Genomic DNA, 22,546 nt, shown 5'->3' with positions numbered 1-22,546 from the left:
TGATTGATCATGTTGCAGGAGGACTGCACAAAAGCTCTCAGTTCAATAATGACAAATGTTCTTTACAGTAGTCCTCACTTCATTTTGCTGGGCAGTTTGTCTATATAACCCGAGTAAGAACATGTGTAATCCCTCAAGTCCAGAGCATATTGATTACAAATAGCAGATACATTTCAAATAAAAACCACAATCAATAACTACGACTGTGAACGGACAATATAAAAGTCTTTAATCATAAATAATTGAATCAGATGTCCACGGATGAGTTGCACAGAGGCAGTCAAGTTTTTTTCTCTGCTCATTTCAGCATCATTGATGAATTAGGTGAGTTGAGTAGACGTTTAAGTAAGAACATTTATGATGTGCAATGAAAAGTGGAAATGGACAGTGAATGAAAACGTGTGAAAAAAAGACAGGCAGAGCACCTACAAGAGAAAGAGAGCATGTAAAATGTGATTTTCATTGCGGACCATCATTAAAAAAAAAACCCTGTCAACTCAGTCAAGTTTTTAATCAGAACATTGTGCAGTGGTCAGCCTTATTAACAAATACTTATGGTGCTTTAATCACCTCTCTGTGCACCAGTGTGTAAATAATTAAATCAGTTCACCTCAAGTGGCTCCCATAATATTCAGAATCAATATACGTGGAGGGGGGTGTGTCATTTCTCCAAACACACCACTTTCCTACTACATTCATACAGTATGCAGTGAAATCCTATGCTGTGCCACGGGACTGTGTTATTCATCCACATTGTGCCCCCTCGCCCCTGTTAAACTAATTGAATAGGGCAAAGGCAATGACATTCATCAAATACAGGAGGAACAAACATAAAGGGCAAAGCTGGGCTGATAAAAGAAGGAGAGACAGGCAGCACGATGCGCTGTAAAAGCCAAAAGCCTCTGGTAGAGACTGTTGCAGTGAAAGTGAAGCAGCAGAGGGGAGGAAATACAGATACCAATGGAAAGTGACAACATAAACATAACATCTCACTCAGGTTTCTGATCAAATCTGTGTTGCAGTATGGAAAGGATACTGCAAGTCTTTTTATAATATGCTGTAAAATGCACAGTACATTAAGCAGCTCTTTGTGTCCATAGTATATTCTATCGTCTACCACAGGTGAACGGTATAAATGCTGCAGCAATGTGAACTAACAAAAAGCTAGCAAGTTAGAACAGTACATGAAATCCCTAAGCAGCTAGAGCAGACAGTATTCTGAATTGCACACACAAGAAAACAGTAAAGCAGTTAAGCTCAGGTTTAGGCATGGTGAAGTCCCTATTTGATTGCAATTGGTCAAATGAGGCAGTTTTGGCTACACACACATGGAAATAAAGCATTTTATGAAGAAATGTGCAAAGTCCAGTTCGAGGGCCAATTGTGGTTCATTGCCAGATTGTATACAGCCCACAGCCTCTTTCATAAAATATATCAGCACTGTTACACAGAATATGCAAATCACACAGGTACAACATGTAATTTTCAGGTTCACTGACTGGTGGTCGTAGCTGCCCTCTGACTGTATGACCTTTGCTGCTACCCTTTCCAGCCATTTTCTTAAACGGTAGATAAAATAAGACAAGTGGACTCTGAGGGTCACAGCTTCCAGGACAGGAGGAAGTTGCAGTATTTCTTCACTGAAATACAAAACAACTGGGTTTGCCTAATCTACCAAGAGATTGTTGTGATGTATACTGACAGTCAATAGAAACTTTGAGGTAGAAATGTATGCATATTTCTATTTGTAGGGGGGTTGTAATTATTCACTGTGGATTTATTGATGACTTAGTGCTCGGGTAGTTGAGATAATGATGAGTTGTCATGTTGTCACGGTTCATTGCACATGGGTTGGTCTCTTTGCAAAAGTGGACCAAATACACATTCAGCAATACTCAGTGGGTATCTGCACAATTTGAGGATTGGTTTTGAAGGCCATCATTGTTAGTCCAGTGAACGGCATCATGCCACGTCTATCACGTGAACAACGTCTCTGGGCACTGGGTATGGTGGAGGCCGGTTTGAGCTACAGTGATAAAGCCAGGTGTATGGGCTGATCCCAACCCACAATCAGAAACCTGGTTGAATGCCACAACACGACAGGCTCTGTTGACGATAGATTACGTCCAGGGTGAGAGAGAGAGTGACGTCGAAGCAAAAGGAGGCCATACCCGGTATTGACTGTTGTGACTTTGTGTTTGGCAGGTGCCATTTTCTTTTGTTAAGTTTTTTGTTTTGAAGTTATTCTTGAAACTTTAGATTTTTGTTTCTGTATGCCAGTATCCTAAACAAATGATTCATATGAAAAAATTCCAGTTTAGGGTTTCAAAATAAAAATTATGTCGAAAAATATGGTCGCAAAGTTTTCATTGACTGTGAGTGTATAAGGAATTCAGTGTAAAGAAACACTACAATTCAAATAACGCTGTTACTGAAAATTAACTGTTAGGGAACAACAACAAAGACTGTGTCATGAAAACGTTAGAGAACACTGACAGATGACATGCTTTTCATTTCCATTCATGATGATGACAACATAACTGAAGAGCTACTTGACCTCCAGGATCTTAAGAATCAAAGAAGAAGAACAGATGTATTTGAGTCTGTTTGTTCATGATAGGAAACTACTGTAAAAATCAGTGGAATTATTATGGATGGCACACCTGCCGTGGCTTGAACAAAGTGGGTTAAACACACTAATCTGTGACAAAGTCAGCAAAGACAGAGGCTATACTAGTAAACTTCACTGTATTATTCACCAACAAAACATCTCAAATTTGGTCATGTTATGAAACCAGTGCTAAAGACTATTCATTTCTATCCCTCTAAAGCCCTGCACCACCAACAGTTCCAACAGTTCCTACTCAACATCCAGGCTGAATATGGAGATGTGGCGTATCACAAGAGTGTAAAGATGGCTCAGTTGGGGGTCAGTTTTGCAGCGCCTTCTCTTTCTCTCAGGGGTAAAATTCTCAGCAGAAAAGGAACAACCAATGCCAGGCTTATCAAATCCTGTATGGCTGGCAGATTTGTTATTCTTAGTTGACATAAAAAGATATTTGAATATATTTAACATGAGCCTTCAAGGGCCAGATGCAGTGGTGAACCAGTTGTATACACATGTATCATAGCTTTTGGAACCAAACTGCAACTTTCCCAAAGACAACTTTCACAGATACAGAGCCCATTAATATGCATTTCTCAGCACTGCATGGGGTAATGGAGAGTTTACCACAGGACAATATCAGGGTGCAAAAAAGGAGGTATGCAATAGACACATAATTCTGATGGGTGGCTGGCTCTCCTTAAACAATGTTTTTGCAGATATTTAAAAGGTGTTGCTTTTCACTTTTCCATTTCTCTGTGGACCCCACTTGCAACCAACTGCCACTGAAGCTCACTGAGCTATATTACAACAGTATCTCAACCACTGCCTTTAAACCAGACACCTATGGCCTATGTGCTGAAATCCTGATCTCAGTATCACCCTTCACATTAGTGCCAATAAGTTGCCTTTTTCGGGCATCTGATACACTGCAAAAATTTAAATCTTACCAAGTGTATTTTTCTCATTTCTAGTCAAAATATCTCATCACACTTAAAATAAGACATCATCACCTAAAGAGTGACTTGTAAGTGAAATATAAGAACTTATTTTTAGACAATAGATCCTGAAAATCTTATTTCAAGAAATCTTACCGAGATCATTTTCACTTGTTCCATTGGCAGATTTTTTTTGCTTAATTCAAGATTTTTTTGCTTAATTGCCAGTGGAACAAGTGAAAAATATCTTGGTAAGATTTCTTGAAATAAGATTTTCAAGATCTATTGTCTAAAAATAAGTTCTTATATCTCACTTACAAGTTACTCTTTAGGTGATTATGTCTTATTTTAAGTGTGATGAGATATTTAGACTAGAAATGAGAAAAATACACTGGGTAAGATTTAGATTTTTGCAGTGTATTGATAAATTATGATTTCTCAGTGTTTGTTTTTTCCTGTTGGTCAAAACCACAGTCATAAATATGTGCACTTGGACTTATGGCACTTTATGTATTGCACTTCTGAATAAGAAATCTGTTGGTGTTATGTACCTGTAGGTGTGACATACATGAAACGACATATGATAGGTTCATATGATTTAAACTTTGAGGTTGACGGACAACACTACCAATAATAAGTCATGTTTAAAATTAACCTGAGGTTAAGATATTTATCAGCTTCATGTAAATGTCTTTTTTTACCCCAGCAACTTTTTCTTTGCTATAAGGTCCAACAGATATGAAAGGCAGTGTGACTTTGCTAAGACCTATTAGGGTAATTTACATTTATTGGCATTTGCATTTCCATGTGACTAAATGAAAACTGTGTCATTTGGAATAAAGGTTTTATAAAACAGTTCATTTGCATTTAAGTTTAATGGCTCAAAGAATGTCAGGCAGGATGGTTGGCCCTCAGACATTTTCACATAATTAAATTTGCCCTGGTTGAAAAAAGTTTGGACGCCCCTGATTTTGTGTTACACGGAAAGAACATCTCTTGAATCTCAAGTATAAGTTGGCTTAATTCCACCCTCCTGGTCTTGATGAGAGGAGGACGTACATTCAGTGAAGGAGCGGACCATCAAATGACCTTGGCCCCTAATAATAATCCAGCTGTAATATGTTTTTTCAGGGTAAACTGTCATGTTGGAAATTTTTTGTCACAAGTGAAGAATGTTAAAAACATATTTAACAACACATCAGTGAGCTGCACAGTTGCTGGATGGCATCATTCTACGTTATGTTGAACATTGACACTATTGTTCATTTTGAGTGGATCAAACCTCAATCAATCTGCTGCAATACATGAATTTATGTGAAACTAAAAGTAGTCTGTAGCAAACACAATATATCTGCCTATTGCAGTAACGTTTGATAAAAACTGCATACAGTTAGTTCCTTAAAAGTGATATTTGACCTATTTTGAAATATTTATGTAGGAACAAATTAGCTCAAGGCTGAGTGCAGTAATATCAGGCAACTCTTCATGGTGTTTGTATACAATAAAAAACATAGAATAACACCAGCCAGCTATAAAACATTCACATTTACAGTAAAAACTACTGTATAAAAGAGACAAATAAAAACACTGTAGTGTTACAAAGCAATGAAAATAAACAAAAAGGAAAACAGAGGACTGGGGATACGATGATTCATTCACCACTGTTTTTTGTCCTTTGAGATCTGCAATCAGGGATAATTTAATGACACGCCTTGAAGTTATCGCATTTATGTTGTAGGATAAACTGCATGACATCTCAACTCCTGAAAGCCTTGAGAATGATTATAAGAGCTATGTGAGTTACCCAGAAGCACTAGAATTAGAGCTCTTCAGGGGAAAAACAACATGCTGCAGAAAGAGCACAAGTAAGAAAGTAAGACAGACAGAGAGAGAGAGAGAGAGAGAGAGAGAGAGAGAGAGAGAGAGAGAGAGAGAGAGAGAGAGAGATCCTCTAAGTATCATGAGTCATATGTTACATAATCAGTCTAGGGCAGACATTAAATGACAGCACCAGGTATGACCTGGATGACGCACTGATGACATTTGGGATGTGTATTAAAACACCTTTGACTTAAAAATCATCAGTGCATTAGATCCATCATCAGATTTGGTGTCATTTTCAGACTGTTGTTACAGGAGCAGGTCCCTGATTGAAATCAATGCTATTTTTAATGACACTGAACTGATCTGTGATGCATTAACTGGAATGTGTTTGCTGTTTCCTGTAGAATAGTGGTGAACCTCTCTCTAGGCCTCTGTCTCCACCACACAATGAATCATTGATGGCGTCCTAAAGAAATAACTCAGCAGTGATTATTATTGCAGAGGGCAATTGGGAATCTGTGTGAGTCCCAGACAGTTAGTGGGCAGGGTGTCCTGTCTCCTCCTGAGAAAGAGAACATTCCAAAAGACAGGATGGCTGTCACAATGCCCTTTGCCTCCACCCACAGTTGCTAGTCCCAAGGTGGGTGCTTGTCCGCTTCGATGCCCATCTTTTTTTTGCAAAGGGTGATGATGGATGTCATATGCAGGCCTCTACTGTGCATCCCTGTGTCACCGTGTCTCCTGTGACCCCATGACACAGCGTCCTCAGAGCTCCAGCAAGCTGTCCACATCTTCACTTGGTGGGAATGTTAAAGCCTGAGACTTTATTCAGAGTGTGGTGAGCCAGGTTTGGAGCACATGCTCTCTGCTTATGATGTGACTGTCTATAAGTGAATGAATATTCAGAATCCTGTTGAAATGAAAAGTAAAATCATAAGTTCGAGATTCCATTAAAAATGATAAGAAAACATCATGCTCTATGAAGTTCAGATGGTGATTATAGCTGAACATCCTTTGTTTTTGTTTTTTTTTTAGAATACCTGTGTTATCTTCCCTTCAACAGCTGCTAGTCTGCAACAGGGAGACAGAGTGAATTAGCGTTCAGTTTTTTTATAGGACAGATGTTTAATAAACATGTAGTGCTTGTATTTCATTCTCAATATCAAGACTATATTCAAAAACATCCCCACAGTCTATCAGGCAGTCTGAATGAGGAGACCTCAATAGGAAAAAAACATCAATACTTGTTGTGCCACAGCCCACACAAACTAATCAATGCATTATTATATTTGACATTGATGAACGCAAGGACAAACATGACAAGAGAAGAGCCTTTGAAGAACTGACGAATACAAAAGGGAAGCAGCATTTATTTTCCTTCAACACTGGCCACACTGCAATTTATTAAAGCCTGGTTTTTATCAGTTTGTTATGTGTGTTGCTTTGTTAGGAGAACAATTACTGCTAGTCAGTGCTATAAACTGTGAAAGTAGACATATAATTAGAGAATTAATTAATAGAAATCAGTGACAGATAAATAAACCTTTATGAATGAGTAAAGCAGATTGCAGACAGTTACAGTAAAGTGAATGCATCTCATTAACATTCTGTGAAAAATAAAGGTCAGATAAAACCAATGGTGCTGCAGGCGACAAGTGGCTTCATGGGGAGGTGGCTGGACTACCAGGGATTATTTCCCTCTGCACCTCAGGCTGCTGGCATACAAGATGCTCATCAATGTCATAGGCACCCTCTTATTATACACTGACAGAACACACGTGTGTATGTAAAGATGCGTACCTTTACGTGTGGACTTAGACTGACTGGCAGCCACAGTGGTTAGGTCTGCCGGTAGACCTACATATACACCCCCATAGTTCCTGAGAGGGAAGGGGGAAAGGAGAGAGGAAAGGGGGAAAGGAGAGAGGAATTTCAATTCAATGGACTTCATTAGCATAAAGATCATGGTGAGCATCATTGTGAGTGTAATACAGTACTTCCTTCATAACATGATCTGGTAAGGCGAAGGCAAAGCAGGGGTCGACTTCTGTTATCGTGTGATTACTGATACAGCAATTACACCATGATCTTCTCACTCTTTGTTATGATTATGATGATGATGATGATGATGATGATGATGATGATGATTATTATTATTATTATTATTATTATTATTATTATTATTATGTGATTGCTGATACATAAATCTGGTGGCCACTGACTGTTTCACCATGGGTTAGATCATAAATCTACTGTGAAATTGTCAGAGGATCATCTGATCTGTGGGTCAGAGATTCAGGGCAGGAGGATTAGATATCAGGAGGCTGTAGGAAAACCACCACACTGTCAAAATACTGAAAGTTTTGTACTTCAAATGATGAATGGAAGACTGTTTTTCTGCTGTAAATAATTATATTTGTTTCGCACCACCATTATGTTTTTTTTTTTTTTAAAGAAACAAATAAAACAGTGTATGACAGCAATTATTTCAAAACAGTGCTCTCTCTCTGTACTTGTACTGAACATTAATTAAATAAGCCTGAGAAACAAATGAAAAAATAAAGCAAAAAATTCTGCTCAAAATTTAAACTGCAACCATAACCTTATCCTAAAGTATGACTATGTTTTTTGAAGATTCTATAATTTAATGTCATATACATAGTGCAATTTTCATTTTAACAGTATTTCTTCTTTGAGCCTCTACAGCTAAATTCATTTGTAATTCAGCAGGGGTTCAGTTGCTTTCCGGCAAAGCTTCAGCTATCAGCAATCACACGCAATCTCTCCAGAGATTTCACTTTTTCTAGTTGTAGCTGTGATGAAAATTCATTAATTAACACCTTTATACACTGCAAAAAAAGGGGTGTCTAAAAACAAGATAAAAACCCTAAATCTGAGGAAAAAGGTAACCAAAACAAGTGAAATATCTGTCCATGCAGCAAGACAATTTCGCTTGTAAAATCTAGGAAAAGGCATGTCTACAGATGTATGAACGCTTAAAATGAGACATAAACTCTTAAAACAAGATAAATTATCTAACAGTCGTAAATCTTTTTTTTTTTTTTTTTTTTTTTATCTTGGTAAGAACTACATAATTTTCAGTGTAATTTACATCTTTTTTTTCTCCTTTACTTCCACAATTAATATTTGTGACAAACTACTGCAGTTGTACATTCAGGTATACTTGGTAGGTATTTCACAAATAAGCATTTATTCAGTTTATATATACCTTTACAAAAGATTGAAATATAATTAGGATATAATATAAGTAAAGTAGAAAAATACCGTCTCTTCTCATCTTCTGCCGAGGGATCGTCTGTCCTGATGAGAGAAGAGGCACATGTCAAATCATAGAATTTGGACAATACATGCAAATACTAAAAGATAAGACACAATAAATAATAAGAACAAGAAGGTTTATTTATATGGCACTGATCACAGAAAGTGCTTTACAATAAAATCAGAAGTAAAATACATGGGCAAAAAGCTATACATACACAGGCATAAAAACATACAGCTAGACATGTGGGGATAAAAACATAAAAACCTCTAACTAAGAGCCTGTCTGAACAAGAAGGTCTTCAGTTGCTTTCTAAAAGACTCAAGCAAGTCTAAAGAGTGAAGTGCCAGTGGCAATAAATAAGGGGTGGGAAAGTAAAAACAGAATGTTTGAGATCCACTGCATGTCCTACTAATTCCCTTTTGGGCTTTAAGAAGGACCATCCTGATAATCAGCCTGAAGTGTCATTTCAGTTCCCATTGGCCTTGATGATGTGAAGGTGCACCACCCAGTTCACTTTATGCCAATTGTCTGGTAGTGGGCGAAAAATAATAATAACAACAGAAACGTTTATAGACTCTTGGCATATATCACTCTGTTAATCTTGTGTTTTGCATCACATCTGCTTATTTTTGTTTATGTGTGGGTGGGTGCATGCATGTGTGTAATATTTTGCTGTGTAGTACAGTCCTAGGAAGCTGTGATTAGCTTGTGTGAGTCAATCTGCTGCTGTCAGCTCTCATGGGTCCTGTGCTGGCTGCTCAGATGGTTATCAAGGAGCATACACACATGCACCGCACACTCACACAAAGACGTATATCTGCAGTCCACACGCACACAGACAGACAGACACACAGATATACTCAGTAGTTCCAGGAAATGCTTTGGAAATGCTGCCCCTCCCTACGCTTTGATGAACGCTAACTATGGGTGGCAACGCGCAACCTGCCCTTTGAAAGATGATGGCTCTGAACTGACACTTTCAGTAAAAGAAAATCAGATTTTCTTTTCCAAGAATTGCTAAACAAACTGATACCGGTAACTTCATGGTTATATTTGTATCTGTTCATTTCTTTAGTGATTTTATTGATTGAACATGATGTTTTTCATTACTGGTGAAGGATTTTCGTTGAGCAAATCTGACATGACAGACATCTGTGAAACAAATTACCATTTTTACTGCATTAATCAAATTATAGGCAACTATTAAACTGTCTTTCTGCCAACAAGGAGTATGTAAACAAGTTACACCCACACACAAATTAATTCATTTTCGAGCTGATGTGTTGTAATGTGTTGTAAGGTGAAAAGAGCCATCATGTGATGTGAGCATTAATGCAGGGCCTTATTGTTACACACAGTACTCATATCCTAATATTACTGAACAAATCATTACCAACATCAAACAAACTAAAAATCTGTAGCCACAAGACAATTCACAAGATCAGCTTCATTATTTATATGGAACTATGAATGTCATCTTGGTTTGTTCCTCGTGTTTCAGATACTGCAAAATATTATTGTAAAATCCATCGTATTTTTCAGAATATAAGTACAACATAGAGATAAAAACTATAACTATAATATATATTCTATTCTTTTAACCTATAAAGACCCAGTGCTACTTTTGTAACTGTAAAGAAAATGAATTTTTCCTTTATATTTAACTTTTCTTAAGTGATTTATCACCATTTATTGTAACATTATCCTCCTTATTTTGCATTTTTTTCAGTGTAAATCATGTATTTTTCTATAATTAATTCACTAATCACATGGATGTTCATAAAAACTCAGATTAAAGGTGAGGGTTATTATAACAAAAACAGAGAAAACTGAAGAAAAAGTGACTTTTTTTTTTTTTAGCAAAGATACCAATAACTGAACATAAAAACAAACGTCTCCATCCACTGTCATTGATCCAACTCCATGGGTTTTACTGGTGAATCAATGTTATAGAAGATGACGGTGTTTCCACACTCACTACGGTGCCTCTGAACATCCAAATGGGTCATATCTGATGACCATGAAAAGATGACAAACTGTATTTTACATCAGTTATTTACATATATTGATAGGATTAGTGGATCAACAGGTATTACACAGTTTACAACAGTAGATGGTTTTGGTCACCAGTGGCTGTTTGGGTCTTTAAGGGTTAAACTGATATTACTTTCAACATTAAGATTAAGATTAATATTAAGATTATGAAGCTTTATTGTCACCATATTAGCACAAGGCATCATATGACGAAATTCAAGGTGCTCTTCAGGTCAGTGCAAATCAACATGCTTTGTTAAATTTTATGGGTCATAGATGATACTTTTTTTTGCACAGTAAAAAGCATCATATTTACAACCTCTACAACATCAGTGTAATCAGTCTGGACATAAATGCCATCATAAATTTGCGCTGTGAACATTTGTTTTATTAAGTGATACTGATGTGTGGATGCCACAGATATCAAGCTCAGTTAGAAGATGATTTATGTACTTACACGTCTTTGGAGGCTTCTGCTGGCCCTGAAAAACAAACCAGGAGACAAGAATGAATTCATCTTCATTATGGAAAGTACTGAAGGGTGTGTTACCACCATAACAATAACTTCAGGTGTGTTTCCAGTCTGTAGTCTGTACAACAGTGTCTCTCAGCAACCACTGTTATAAAATACATCACACACAATAAAAGTGACTTATCGAACAACTCTATTCCAGCGCATGTCACAGAAATCAATTAGGTTAACAGCTCACACTTAAAATGCCACTGTGAACTCTGCTTTAATTGCTCAGAAACGAAAAAAAAAAAAAAAAAGAAGTTGTGGTCTCTTGAATGGCAGTGATTTAGCAAGGTGAGGAGCTGTGGACGAGAGCGCCTAATGAAACCACCTGGGAGATGTACGGCTTCCTTCGCTGATTTAATCACAACACTGACCTGTGTGGTTTTGGTGTCTAGTGTACAATATATTGTCAGGAGTGAAGGTGAACTAGCCAAAAATAATGAAACCTGAATTGTCAGTGCAGTATTATTTTACTAAAACCTTTTCTAAGATATGTATTTAATATATTCTCCTTGATATATTTCAGATTTCTGTTTATGGCTCTTTTATATATTGTATGGTTATTATAGTCAATGAAAACTAAGAATACAACTAAAGCAAGCAGAGAAAATTTGTTTAATTTGTACATTGTAAAATATGACAAGTTAATCTTCCTTGATCGAATATGGGAAACCAGTTACACTCAAAACAGGCAAGTAAACATGATCATTCAGTCTTAAGTTCACTTTACTTCATACCTACTAGTTAAGTTTATTTCATTTACTCAAAAATATCAAGTATAATTAAACTGATCTATCTAAGTGCGCTGAAAAATATGACAAGTTGATCTTACTTAATCAAATCTAGGAAACCGTTAAGTAAACTATGATAATATTGCACAACATGATAAATGATTATTTTTTTGTCATTTTATGCCATTTAGTCTGTCATTCTGCTTTTCTAAATCAAGACTGTCCTCATAATATCTCAAAACTAAAACTACTGCTAAACCAAATTAAAAACCAACCAAAAACTAATCAATTCCTCAAAGTGAAAATCAATTTGAAAGCACAGGAGCACTTACTACTAAAGAGGAGCACTTAACTAACTAAATCAAAACTGAAATCAAAATCAAACTGTAATGAATAAAGAAAAAGAAAAATTGCTAAAAAATAATTCCACACTATAACTCTGGAAAGGCTTATATGGAGAATAAGATTGTACAATAATAACAACTGATATTCATTCCTGTATGAGTTACCCTATAGTAACACATGTAAGATGCAAGACATAATGCATTCCTAACACTTCACCATATCTGTGTTTTTTATTTTCCGCTACACCAAAGTGTCAGACACAGACTAAACAAAGAGTCTGTGTTGCTCCCTGAGATAAATAAAGAGAAGCTGTAAAAAAGCGTCAGTATGCGAAGTTGTTCCTTGTAGAATCCCAGAATAATGTCCTACAGAAAGTTCACACTGGGCCCCATTTAACCCATAAAGACCCAAACAGCCGCCAAAGACCAAAACCATCTACTGATCTCAAATGTTTAATAACTTCTCATCCACTAATTCTACCAATCCATGTAAATAATTGATGTAAAATACAGTTTGTCATCTTTTCATGGTCATCAGATATGACCCATTTGGACGTTCAAAGGTTCCATAGTTACCATGGAAACACCGTAATCTTCTACAACATTGATTCACCAGTAAAACCTATGGAGTTTGCTAAATGACAGTGGATGGAGACACTTTGTTTATGTTCAGTTAATGATATATTTTGCTGAAAAAGTCACTTTTTCTTCAGTTTTCTATGTTTTTGATTTAATAACCCTCAACTTTAATCTTAGCCTTTATGAACATCTGCATGATCAGTAAATTAACCATAGGAAAAAACATGATTTACACTGAAAAAATGCAAAATAAGAGGATAATATTACAATAAATGGTAATAAATCACTTGAGAAAGGTTAAATATAGAGGAAAAGTTCATTTTCTTTTCAGTCACAAAAGTAGCACTGGGTCGTTATGGGTTAAAAGAATAAAATATATATTATAGTTATAGTTATTATCTCTATGATTTAGTTATATTCTGAAAAGTGCAGAGGATTATGTTATAATAAATTGTGATAAATCACTTAAGAAAAGTTCAATATAGAAAAAAAAATATTTTGGGAATGCCACAAAAGTAACACTGGGCCTTTATGGGTTAAGACAATCTGAGTGCTCCAGTTAATGCTCTAAAGTGCTATAAGGCATAGAGCGTGAAATGCCTGGACCTCAAATGACACCCATCCTGCTCATCCCAATACTTTCTGAAGCTTTTATGGGCCAACAGTAGCTCACTCTGAGCTGAACAACAGGTTGTCCACTGAGCTTAACTTAAATCAAAGTGAGATCATAATATCTTCAGTGGAAGATCATTCAAGTTCCTCCTTCAATATCTATCACATTGACAACAACAGGGTACAAAATCCCACTCTTCAGTTGGTTTTCATGTCATTTAACTTTATATTATTGTAAAAATGCCCACTGAGAAAACTGCTTTCTAAGAGAGGAAGACTGGAAAGCGAAGCGGAGTGAATTTCATCCTTGTAAAAGAAAGGAGGGCTTTTCACAGTAAATGTTTGAGTCTGCTGACACGGCACAGGGGTCTATTCAGTAGCCTGACAAAAGCTCATTCATATCCAAGAGTGCACATCTGGCTGCATAAGACTAGGGATGAGCAATGTGATAGATTGTGCACTGAGAAGGCCATTTGAGCTCAGCTTGAAACTGAAATCCACTAGAATGACTCAACTTCCTGACTGACTTTGGGTGACTTTGGTCAAGTTACAGTCAGAATACAACAGAACATTACAATACATGTGTGGCTGAAATGAACACTCAAGAAGGTTCTTCTATCTTGATGCTGCAGAAAACGGTGTCCTTTGACTCTGACTTGGTGTCAGCTGGCATGGACAAACAAGTGCAGCCACCAGTCCACATTTATCAGAATGACAGGATGTCACATGCCCTTGACATTATACTGAAGGCTGACCTCTAAGAAGGAGCAGAAAAGCAAATAAGGCTGGGCTGTAGAGAAATAAACAAGATAAGTGTCCTTCACGCGCAAATGCTGCTCACAACAAACACTTACTTACATGCTGACTACAGAGATTCTAACCTCAAAGTAGATCAAATTCAGAACAAATCTCATACTGGGTCACATTTCCCAGTCATCTGAGGCTCTGTTGAACAAGAAACATGCCTGGTAAGCATGATTATGTACCTGCAAGCACACACATACATGCAAGTAAAATAATATTGCTTTGATGGGTAGTGGCGGTGAGGTAATCCTGCAGATACTTCAATCTAATAATTACCTCAGTTTGACAGTAGGTTTGGCTTGGTACAGTTTAAAGCAGGCACTGAATCATTTGGAATCAACTGAGAGGAAAAGGTGCTGTCAGAAGACCAGCTTCTCCAAAGCAGTTTATCAGCTTGCACAATAGAGTGTTCCTTGCTCCATTCAAATGTGTACTTCAGGCTTTATGAATGAAACCTTGCCATTGATAGAGTATTTCAAAGCACAACCATCAGTCAAGTGTAGAGACAACAGCATGGGAATGCCTCTGAAAACTGCTTGAGGTTTCATCCCCCAAATCCATGGAAACTAAAGCAAAAACACTAAGGAATGAAAAACATAAGCTGAAAAAACAAGGGCGACCTGTAGAGGATCTGTATTAATATATATATGTTATAATCATATGGAAAGAATCAGCATCATTCTCATTATGCAAGATTGGAGTCTTTACGTTTGTGAGGCTACCCCAGTGTCTAAACTGATGCTGTTCAGAGTAAAATACATGAGACCCTCAATGCACTGCACTATCTGCACCTTAAAAGACAGCTGCACACTACACACACAGTAGAGTTGGAGCTTATATGCTGTAAACTGTTAACTATTGGCCTATAGGGGGGAAAATTTCATTTGTCAGACACACACATAAGAATACAGTGTTGTGTGTGAAATCATGAATGAAAAGAAGCAACTGAGAGCCCTCCCAAATACATCGATGATTCATACGCATAGAAACATCTGAAGACTGAATAAAGGGGGAACTCTGACACACTTCATTTACATTCGAAACACCTTCTCCCTTCGGTGCAGATACAGCGACAACTCTCACATTCTCTCCTCACACTCTCTCATTTTCTCACGAACACATACGGGTAAAATTCACACCAATCCTGAAAACACTCACCCCCTCCTGAGGTGCTGGTGGCTGAGGAATTGCCACAACCCATTTTGCATCGATGCAGCCACTGTCCAAGCAGAGAGGAGACACTTAAGGAGAAGGGGAAAGAAACCAGGGAGACCCAATGCACATTGAGAGGAGAGGAGGAGAAAGTGAAGCAGAGCTCAGAGAGACAGAGATTAAAGAGAGAGAGAGAGGGAGAGAGAGAGAGAGAGAGAGAGAGAGCAAGAGAGAGAGGGGAAGGAAAATGAAAAAAAAAAAACAAAACGTTGTCACAGGGATCTCCTTCAGTTGTGTCCCCCCCTTTTTCTCCTCTTCAGTCGTCCGTTTATCCTCTCTGCAATGAGGAGCTGAGAGTGAAGAGGAAGCATGGAGAGTGAGGCTTTTATACACACACACTGAGAGAGAATGAGGGAGAGGGAAAGTGAGAGAGAAAGATGCTGTGCCCTCACATGATTTGCTCTTTTTCTCCACCCTGACATGGTTGCCCGGGAAACCGGGGGAAAGGAGGCGGAGGGTGGGGTGAGACTCAACCAATGGGGAGCCTCCTTTTTCAGTAAAGGTGAAAAAAAATTAATGCATTTAAGAGCATCAATATATCAGTGTGAGTGTGTGACAATCTGTAAAATGTCTAAATTGTCCTTGTTTGCACAGATATTAATACATGCTTTGCTTTAGTTGTGACGCAAACACACACAGGCTGGTTGTTTGAGTTGTTAACAATTAACAATCAGTGAAAATTAGGCTCCGGATAAACCTTGAACAGTCTTTTCATGGTCAGTTTATAAATTTCATACATTTTATTTCCATTTTTGTTGTGCTGCTGTGCTGTGACAGGAATAGCGGCGTCACATGACAGGAGTTTTAATAGCAGGGTGTATTACATTAGCAATCATCAGCACTGAAGCTAATTCTCACTTTCAGTCAGTGGTGTTATTTTATGAAATGTGTCAAAGAGAGATTTTTTATTATTATTTCTAATGATAAGTTCTTGTTTCTCAAATGCTCTGACTCTTAACAAAGGAACCAAACTGACATCCAGACATTCTTTGGTACAAGACAGGCTAATTATGGTATCCACAGGTTATTATACAAGCAGGATAATTATAGCTCCACGGGTACTTACCCTCTGCTATTTATTCGCAAGTTAAAACTTTTTCCCCAAAGATACAGGTACAGGATGATTTGTGGAAAGTGAAACAGATGGTCAATCTGCCTGTAACATAATGTGATTTACTGTAATTTGGGTCATTTCTTATGAGTTAACGGTTCATTTAAGGTAACTAATTTAAGCACAAAAATGCACTTCCGTCACTAGGGTCCATCCAGCATAAGGTTAATCACTACAGGGATATGTGCTTTGGTCTTAAACAGCTCAATGAAGAACTGAAAAGACATGCAGCATCAATCAAATTAAAACACATCTTCAAAAACAATATGAAGAGGAAATGACTCAGACATGACATTTGTGTTTTATCCAGTCTGACTGATTTGCTTTTTGATTGTGTGAATGTTTGCCCTTAATTGGATTGTTTTCCCCCTTTTCCCCCGTTCTTGTTATGTGATTGTCTTTGATGGATGCAGTGGATAGTTCACTTGTCTAAAGTAAGTATGGTCTATAGAGAAAGCATAAAAACACATGAAGAGCTGTAATATTTGATTGATTTACCGGCACTTAGATACTTAATGTTGATAATCTTGCCCCACCCCCCAAAGGGAAGGCAAGGGGTATTGTTTTTGGTTAAGTTTGTTTCTTTGTTTCTTTGTTTGTTTGTTTAGCTTCAGCAGCAAAACTACAGGTTGAATTCATACCAAATTGGGTTTATACAGGGTGGGGAAGCAAAATTTACAATGAACATTTAGTTGTTTTTTCTCAGCAGGCACTACGTCAATTGTTTTGAAACCAAACATATACTGATGTCATAATCATACCTAACACTATTATCCATACCTTTTCAGAAACTTTTGCCCATATGAGTAATCAGGAAAGCAAACGTCAAAGAGTGTGTGATTTGCTGAATGCACTCGTCACACCAAAGGAGATTTCAAAAATAGTTGGAGTGTCCATAAAGACTGTTTATAATGGAAAGAAGAGAATGACTATGAGCAAAACTATTACGAGAAAGTCTGGAAGTGGAGGAAGCAACAAAAAACGTACCAAAGCTTTTATTAAAGCTCTCAAATCCAAAATCCTAAAGGATCCAACCAAATCCATGAGAAAAATGGTAATTGAACTTGAGGTAGACAACAAGACCCTTAGAAATGCAGTAAAATATGATTTGAAGTTAAAATCTTACACAAGAACACCAAAACACTTGTTGACAACAACAACAAATCCAACTTTGGCAATTTTTGGGAATCATGTTTATGGCCGCCTTCTAGCCCAGATCTAAACCCTCTGGATTCTGCTATTTGAGGCGTTTTAGAACATGCTACCAATAGAACATCACACAGCAATGTCGACTTTCTTAAAGATACTATTAAAGAAGAATGGGGGAAGTTGTCACCCGAATATTTGAGGAACACTTGCGCAAGTTTCAGGAAGTGTGTGAAGGCAGTTATTGAGAAAGAAGGACACATAGAATAAAAACATTTTCTATTATGTAAATTTTCTTGTGGCAAATAAATTCTCATGACTTTCAATAAACTAACTGGTCATACACTGTCTTTCAATCCCTACCTCAAAATATTGTAAATTTTGCTTCCCCACCCTGTAGATTGCCAGTGAACCAGAATAGATTTGATAATATTTTGGAAAGTAGGTCAAAGTTCAAATCTTTTATGAAGTTTTAAAATCTTTTTTTTCCCCATTTACTTATAATGGGTGAAATTTGTTTATGCTGTTTACATCTATGCTGACATCAGCGCACACATAGACATGATGACATCAGTTGGATCGATGCCAAAATAAGCTATATTACATGCGAGGGGAGGGGTTAGTTGTATCTGGCGCCACTTGTTATCTTTTATTTGGCCTATATATACTGATCAGCCATGACATTATGACCACTGACTGGAAAAGCGGTAATATTATTATTTTATTAAATGTATTATTTGTAATATTATTTCATTACAAAGGCACCTTTCATGGGGTTGGATATTTTAGGTAGCAAGTGAACATTTAGTCATCAAAGCTGAGGTGGTAGAAGCAGTAAAATGTGCAACGTAAGGAACTGAGTGACTTTGACCATTCCATACTGTAATGGTGATGACTGGGTCAGAGCATCTCCACAGGTGCAGGTCATACTGGATGTTCCTGGTTTGCAGTGGTTAGTACAGACCAAAAACAGACTAAGGAAGGATATCCCAATCTCAGGACAATTGAGCATGTGTGGGAAATGTTGGACAAATAAATCCAATCTGAGGTCTAGACCTCAGGTCAGACCTTTTTTTGTGGAAAAAGAGAGTCACTACATAATATTAGACAGGTGGTAATAATGTTCTGCTCCCATAGATGTTCCATATTCTTTAGACCAATTTTGGTAGGTTCTAATCACTTTACTTTGGGAATGTCCCCAAGACATGGAGATACCCTGAATCAGTGGTTTGGCGGTCATAATTTGTCCATGGTTAAATTTTGCTCAGTTCTGTTCTCTTGCTCGTTGTGCTGTTTCTAACACATCAATTTTGGAGGTAAATGTTCACTTGCTCCCTAATACTGTATATCCCACCCACTGACAGGTCCCATTGCAAGGAGATTATCAAAATTTATGCCACTTTGCCTCTCAGTGGTCAGAATGTTACAGCTGATCAGTTGTCATGTGTATTTCTTCATTTTTTTTTTTTATTTTATATCACAGATGTTCCAGATAAATGGAAATAGATCACCCAACAGCAATATGAAACACAAGGCACAAAAGCTGTGATTCACCAAAGACTTCCTTCTGAACTTATTATAATATTTTGCAACTAACTGCTCTAATTTGCAGCATTTATATTTGTCAGTATTTTTAACCCTTTATAGGGAACTCACAGAAATACTCTGAAATTCAACATTTCAACCTTAGTGTGTTATTGGAGGACATAAGAAGACTTTATTACTTTGTGAAATTTTTCAAAAATCTTTTATTGTCATGTAGAAAATCAAGGTCAATGAAGTTACCATATTTGGTTTCTTACCCTTAAAAGGTAAAAAAAAATAAAAAAATAAAAAAAATACAAGAAGTAAATACAAAAAATAAAAGAAAACACATGTAAGGTGATAGGAACATGTATTTTAGAACATTAGAACATCACTTTTAGATTATTAGACCAACATAAGCACTGATCCAGACACCTGTCAACATACACATTATCCCTTTGAACATCATTCCTTACATTAGTACCATTACTTCATGGTACCCAACAATTTCTTTTCCCCACTTTCCTCTGGGGGAGTGGCTACTGTTTCAGATGTAGCCACCTGGGGCCCAATGACGACTGGATCTGAGGTGACTCATCTGTGCCCTGTCCTGACCTGTGACCCTGGACCGTCTCTCTCACCCTCACCTGTCTGGATGGACCTCCTCACCTTCATCTGACTACATGGATCTGCAGCCAGCCTACTGCATCTTTACAGACTGGAACTACATCTGCAAATGGACATCCATCAGTCCCGATTTCATCTATAGCCTGTCCGTCCATGGGAGTGGATCTCTCCTTCGCTGTGGTTCTCCCCAGGGTGTCTCTTTTCCCACTGGGTTTCTGGAGTTTTTCCTTGCCGAGAAGGAGGGTCTAAGAACGGGGGATGCCCAAGACATTAATCCATTTCCTTCATCTACTGTTTATTTGACTGTTGTTTATTTTCATATTCAACTAATTCTGTAAAGCCCTGTGAGGCAACCTTGTTGTGATATAGGGCTCTACAAATAAAATTGAATTGAAATGAATTAACGAAGCAGTTACACTCACTGTTCATGCAGAGGTGGACCTTACAGACCCTGTAGACCACATTGGACCTGAGATTGTTGACTCACTGTAACTGTTGATGTCACTGTCTTCTACTGTGTGCGGAAATGACCAAAAATAGTCACTTGCCTGATAAAGGGTTAAGAATAAACAAAAATGCTCATTTGATCAAAAACCTCTGTTAATCATAAACCTAGTGGTTTCTCTAATATCTCCGGAGCTACAACACCTTGATGTTTCCAGATTGACCCCATCAGTTGGAACTATTAGTGGTAGAAGGCACTTGTGTCTCCTGTTGAGCCTGTCTCATTCCATCTTCTGTCTAGAGCCTTTTGAGATCAAAAGTGAGAGCAGCAGAAGTATATGCAGTGCAAAAGAAATGAGTTTGTGCAGAGAAAACTGGTTTAAAAGCAATCACATTTTCAGATAAGTGCTGTTACGATAAGGCTGAAATTTAGCACAAAAATGAATGTCTCTGCAGATGGTTTGGGTGGTTCCATACTTTATTTAACACCAACCTCACATTTTGAGCTGAGGTTTGGGTTTACACACTCTTCAATATTCAGAGAACATATCTATATTTTTTCCCAATAAAAACATGACAGAAGTCAAACAGTTGTGAATAATTATATTTCTAGTGCTCAAATCTGATTTTTTTTCATCTTCAAGTCAACTCTAGTAAACAGCAAGTTGTTAAGTGTTGTTGTGCATTTTCATAATGTAATACATGTCATTTTAATCTGACAGTTGTAGTTTTTTGTGTTTTTTACCAGTAATTTATAAATGTGAAGTATTTTTGTAAGTTCGGGTCTCAGGAAGACATCAAATTTGTCTTTCATAGCTGTAAAAGTTGAACACTAAAAAAAAAAAAAAAACACAAATTGATGCATAGAAATGAAGTGTTTAAGTCCCCTAGAATCCCCATGTACACACAAATCCTACATTCATGTTTAGTGTCATCATCAGGTCATAATTCCAGCTTGTCCAACTTTTTAATTTAATTTTGACCAAATGCCCTTAATTAGTCAGTCTTTTCCATTTCTTTTCCATGTTTTTTTTTTCTTTTGCCCCTGCTCTCATATGTATGTATGTTCTGTTCATACCTCTGTGGTTTCCCTCCTTTGGTCTTCTTGTGCATGTTTCAATTGGACTTGATTTTCCTTGGGTTTCTTTTACTGATTTCATTGATAAGTGTCCCTCTCAGCTACACCTGTGACACCTCTGAGACTCAAGTATTATATTGGGAGCATCTGAGCTTTCATCTTGGATAGTAGCCCTGCTTGTTACTTCCAACTTCTCCAGCTGCTGCAGCCAACATTACGTACTGTCCCTGTCAAATTGTGTCAAATTGTTCTGTAAAAAGGGTAAGGACTTCAACACCAGAATAATGAATTGAGGTGTGGCTCTGCTCTGAGGCAGTGGTGCTGCATTTGAGCAAATTAGATCTCACCTCTGAATATGCGTCGCAGTAGCAAAGATAATAGCAACAGTAATAAGGGGGCAGTGATGAAACAGTTGTAGGGATCGATGTAGTGTTTTTGAGCTTAGTTAATAGTTAACATGATTTCTATAATTTAAGAAATACACATAAGATCTTAATTATTTAAATATTTGTATTTATACAGTTGGTATTTCCATAAACAGGTAAATTGGACAGTAACTGAATCTGCTGCTGTTATTCACTTGCATTTACTTCAACATATGCCTTTCTGGATTCTGTCATGAGACAAAATAACCAAGCAATAAGTGGTACCAGGCACAACAAACCTCACACGTATTGTAGCTTATTTTGGCATCAGTCCAGCTGATGTCATCATGTCTATGTGTGTGCTGATGTCAGTATAGACATAGACAGCATAGACAAATTTCGGCCATTATAAGTAAATGGGGGGAAAAAAAAAAAGATTTTAAAAATTCATACAAAATTTGAACTTTGACCTACTTTTCCCAAAATATAATCACATCTATTCTGAGTCGCTGGCAATCTATAAACCCAGTGTGGTATAAATTCAATCTATAGTTTTGCTGCTGAAGTGTTAATAAAGAAAGAAACAAACCAAACCGAAAACAATACCCCTTGGGTAGGGTGATAAGAGCATTTTTCTCTCTTAAATTTTTTTTCAAGAAAAAAAAAAAACACCACAGAATAGACCTCCTGGAAAACACATCGCCTTACCCTTCAAATAGTCTATGTTATTTTTCCTTTAACTGATCCAGTCATATGAGCAACTTTGAG

The 22,546-nt window shown here is 37.2% G+C and overlaps 1 protein-coding gene and 1 long non-coding RNA gene across 2 annotated transcripts; both read right to left on the bottom strand.

The window, feature by feature from the left end:
* Nucleotides 1-209: 209 nt before the first annotated feature.
* Nucleotides 210-3,642, bottom strand: LOC115421313 (uncharacterized). The gene is made up of 3 exons (XR_003935665.1): nucleotides 2,413-3,642; nucleotides 2,102-2,104; nucleotides 210-1,697 (listed from the first exon to the last, which is right to left on the bottom strand). It is a non-coding gene; the product is annotated as an uncharacterized LOC115421313 (long non-coding RNA).
* A 670-nt stretch (nucleotides 3,643-4,312) lies between these two features.
* On the bottom strand, nucleotides 4,313-15,800 carry c25h12orf75 (chromosome 25 C12orf75 homolog). Its single transcript, XM_030137131.1, has 6 exons — nucleotides 15,430-15,800; nucleotides 11,142-11,166; nucleotides 8,653-8,688; nucleotides 7,168-7,247; nucleotides 6,408-6,438; nucleotides 4,313-6,277 (listed from the first exon to the last, which is right to left on the bottom strand). The coding sequence occupies exons 1-5, from the start codon at nucleotides 15,470-15,472 to the stop codon at nucleotides 6,434-6,436; spliced, it is 189 nt and encodes a 62-aa protein (XP_029992991.1). The 5' UTR covers nucleotides 15,473-15,800; the 3' UTR covers nucleotides 4,313-6,277; nucleotides 6,408-6,433.
* Nucleotides 15,801-22,546: the final 6,746 nt, after the last annotated feature.

The sequence above is a fragment of the Sphaeramia orbicularis genome, chromosome 6 (genome assembly GCF_902148855.1).
Source record: "Sphaeramia orbicularis chromosome 6, fSphaOr1.1, whole genome shotgun sequence".
NCBI classification, from domain to species: domain Eukaryota; kingdom Metazoa; phylum Chordata; class Actinopteri; order Kurtiformes; family Apogonidae; genus Sphaeramia; species Sphaeramia orbicularis.
Note: the sequence above shows the minus strand (reverse complement) of the source record. Positions and strands in the feature narration are given on the sequence as shown.

Bases quoted from the DNA above. Each gene is read 5' to 3' on its own strand.
- c25h12orf75 (XM_030137131.1), bottom strand. From the start codon at position 15,472: ATGGGTTGTGGCAATTCCTCAGCCACCAGCACCTCAGGAGGGG. The intron at 8,689-11,141 runs GTAAGTACATAA...TTCTCTCATCAG, and splicing joins GCAGAAGCCTCCAAAGACGT to GACAGACGATCCCTCGGCAG. The intron at 7,248-8,652 runs GTATTTTTCTAC...CTTCCCTCTCAG, and splicing joins GCAGAAGATGAGAAGAGACG to GAACTATGGGGGTGTATATG.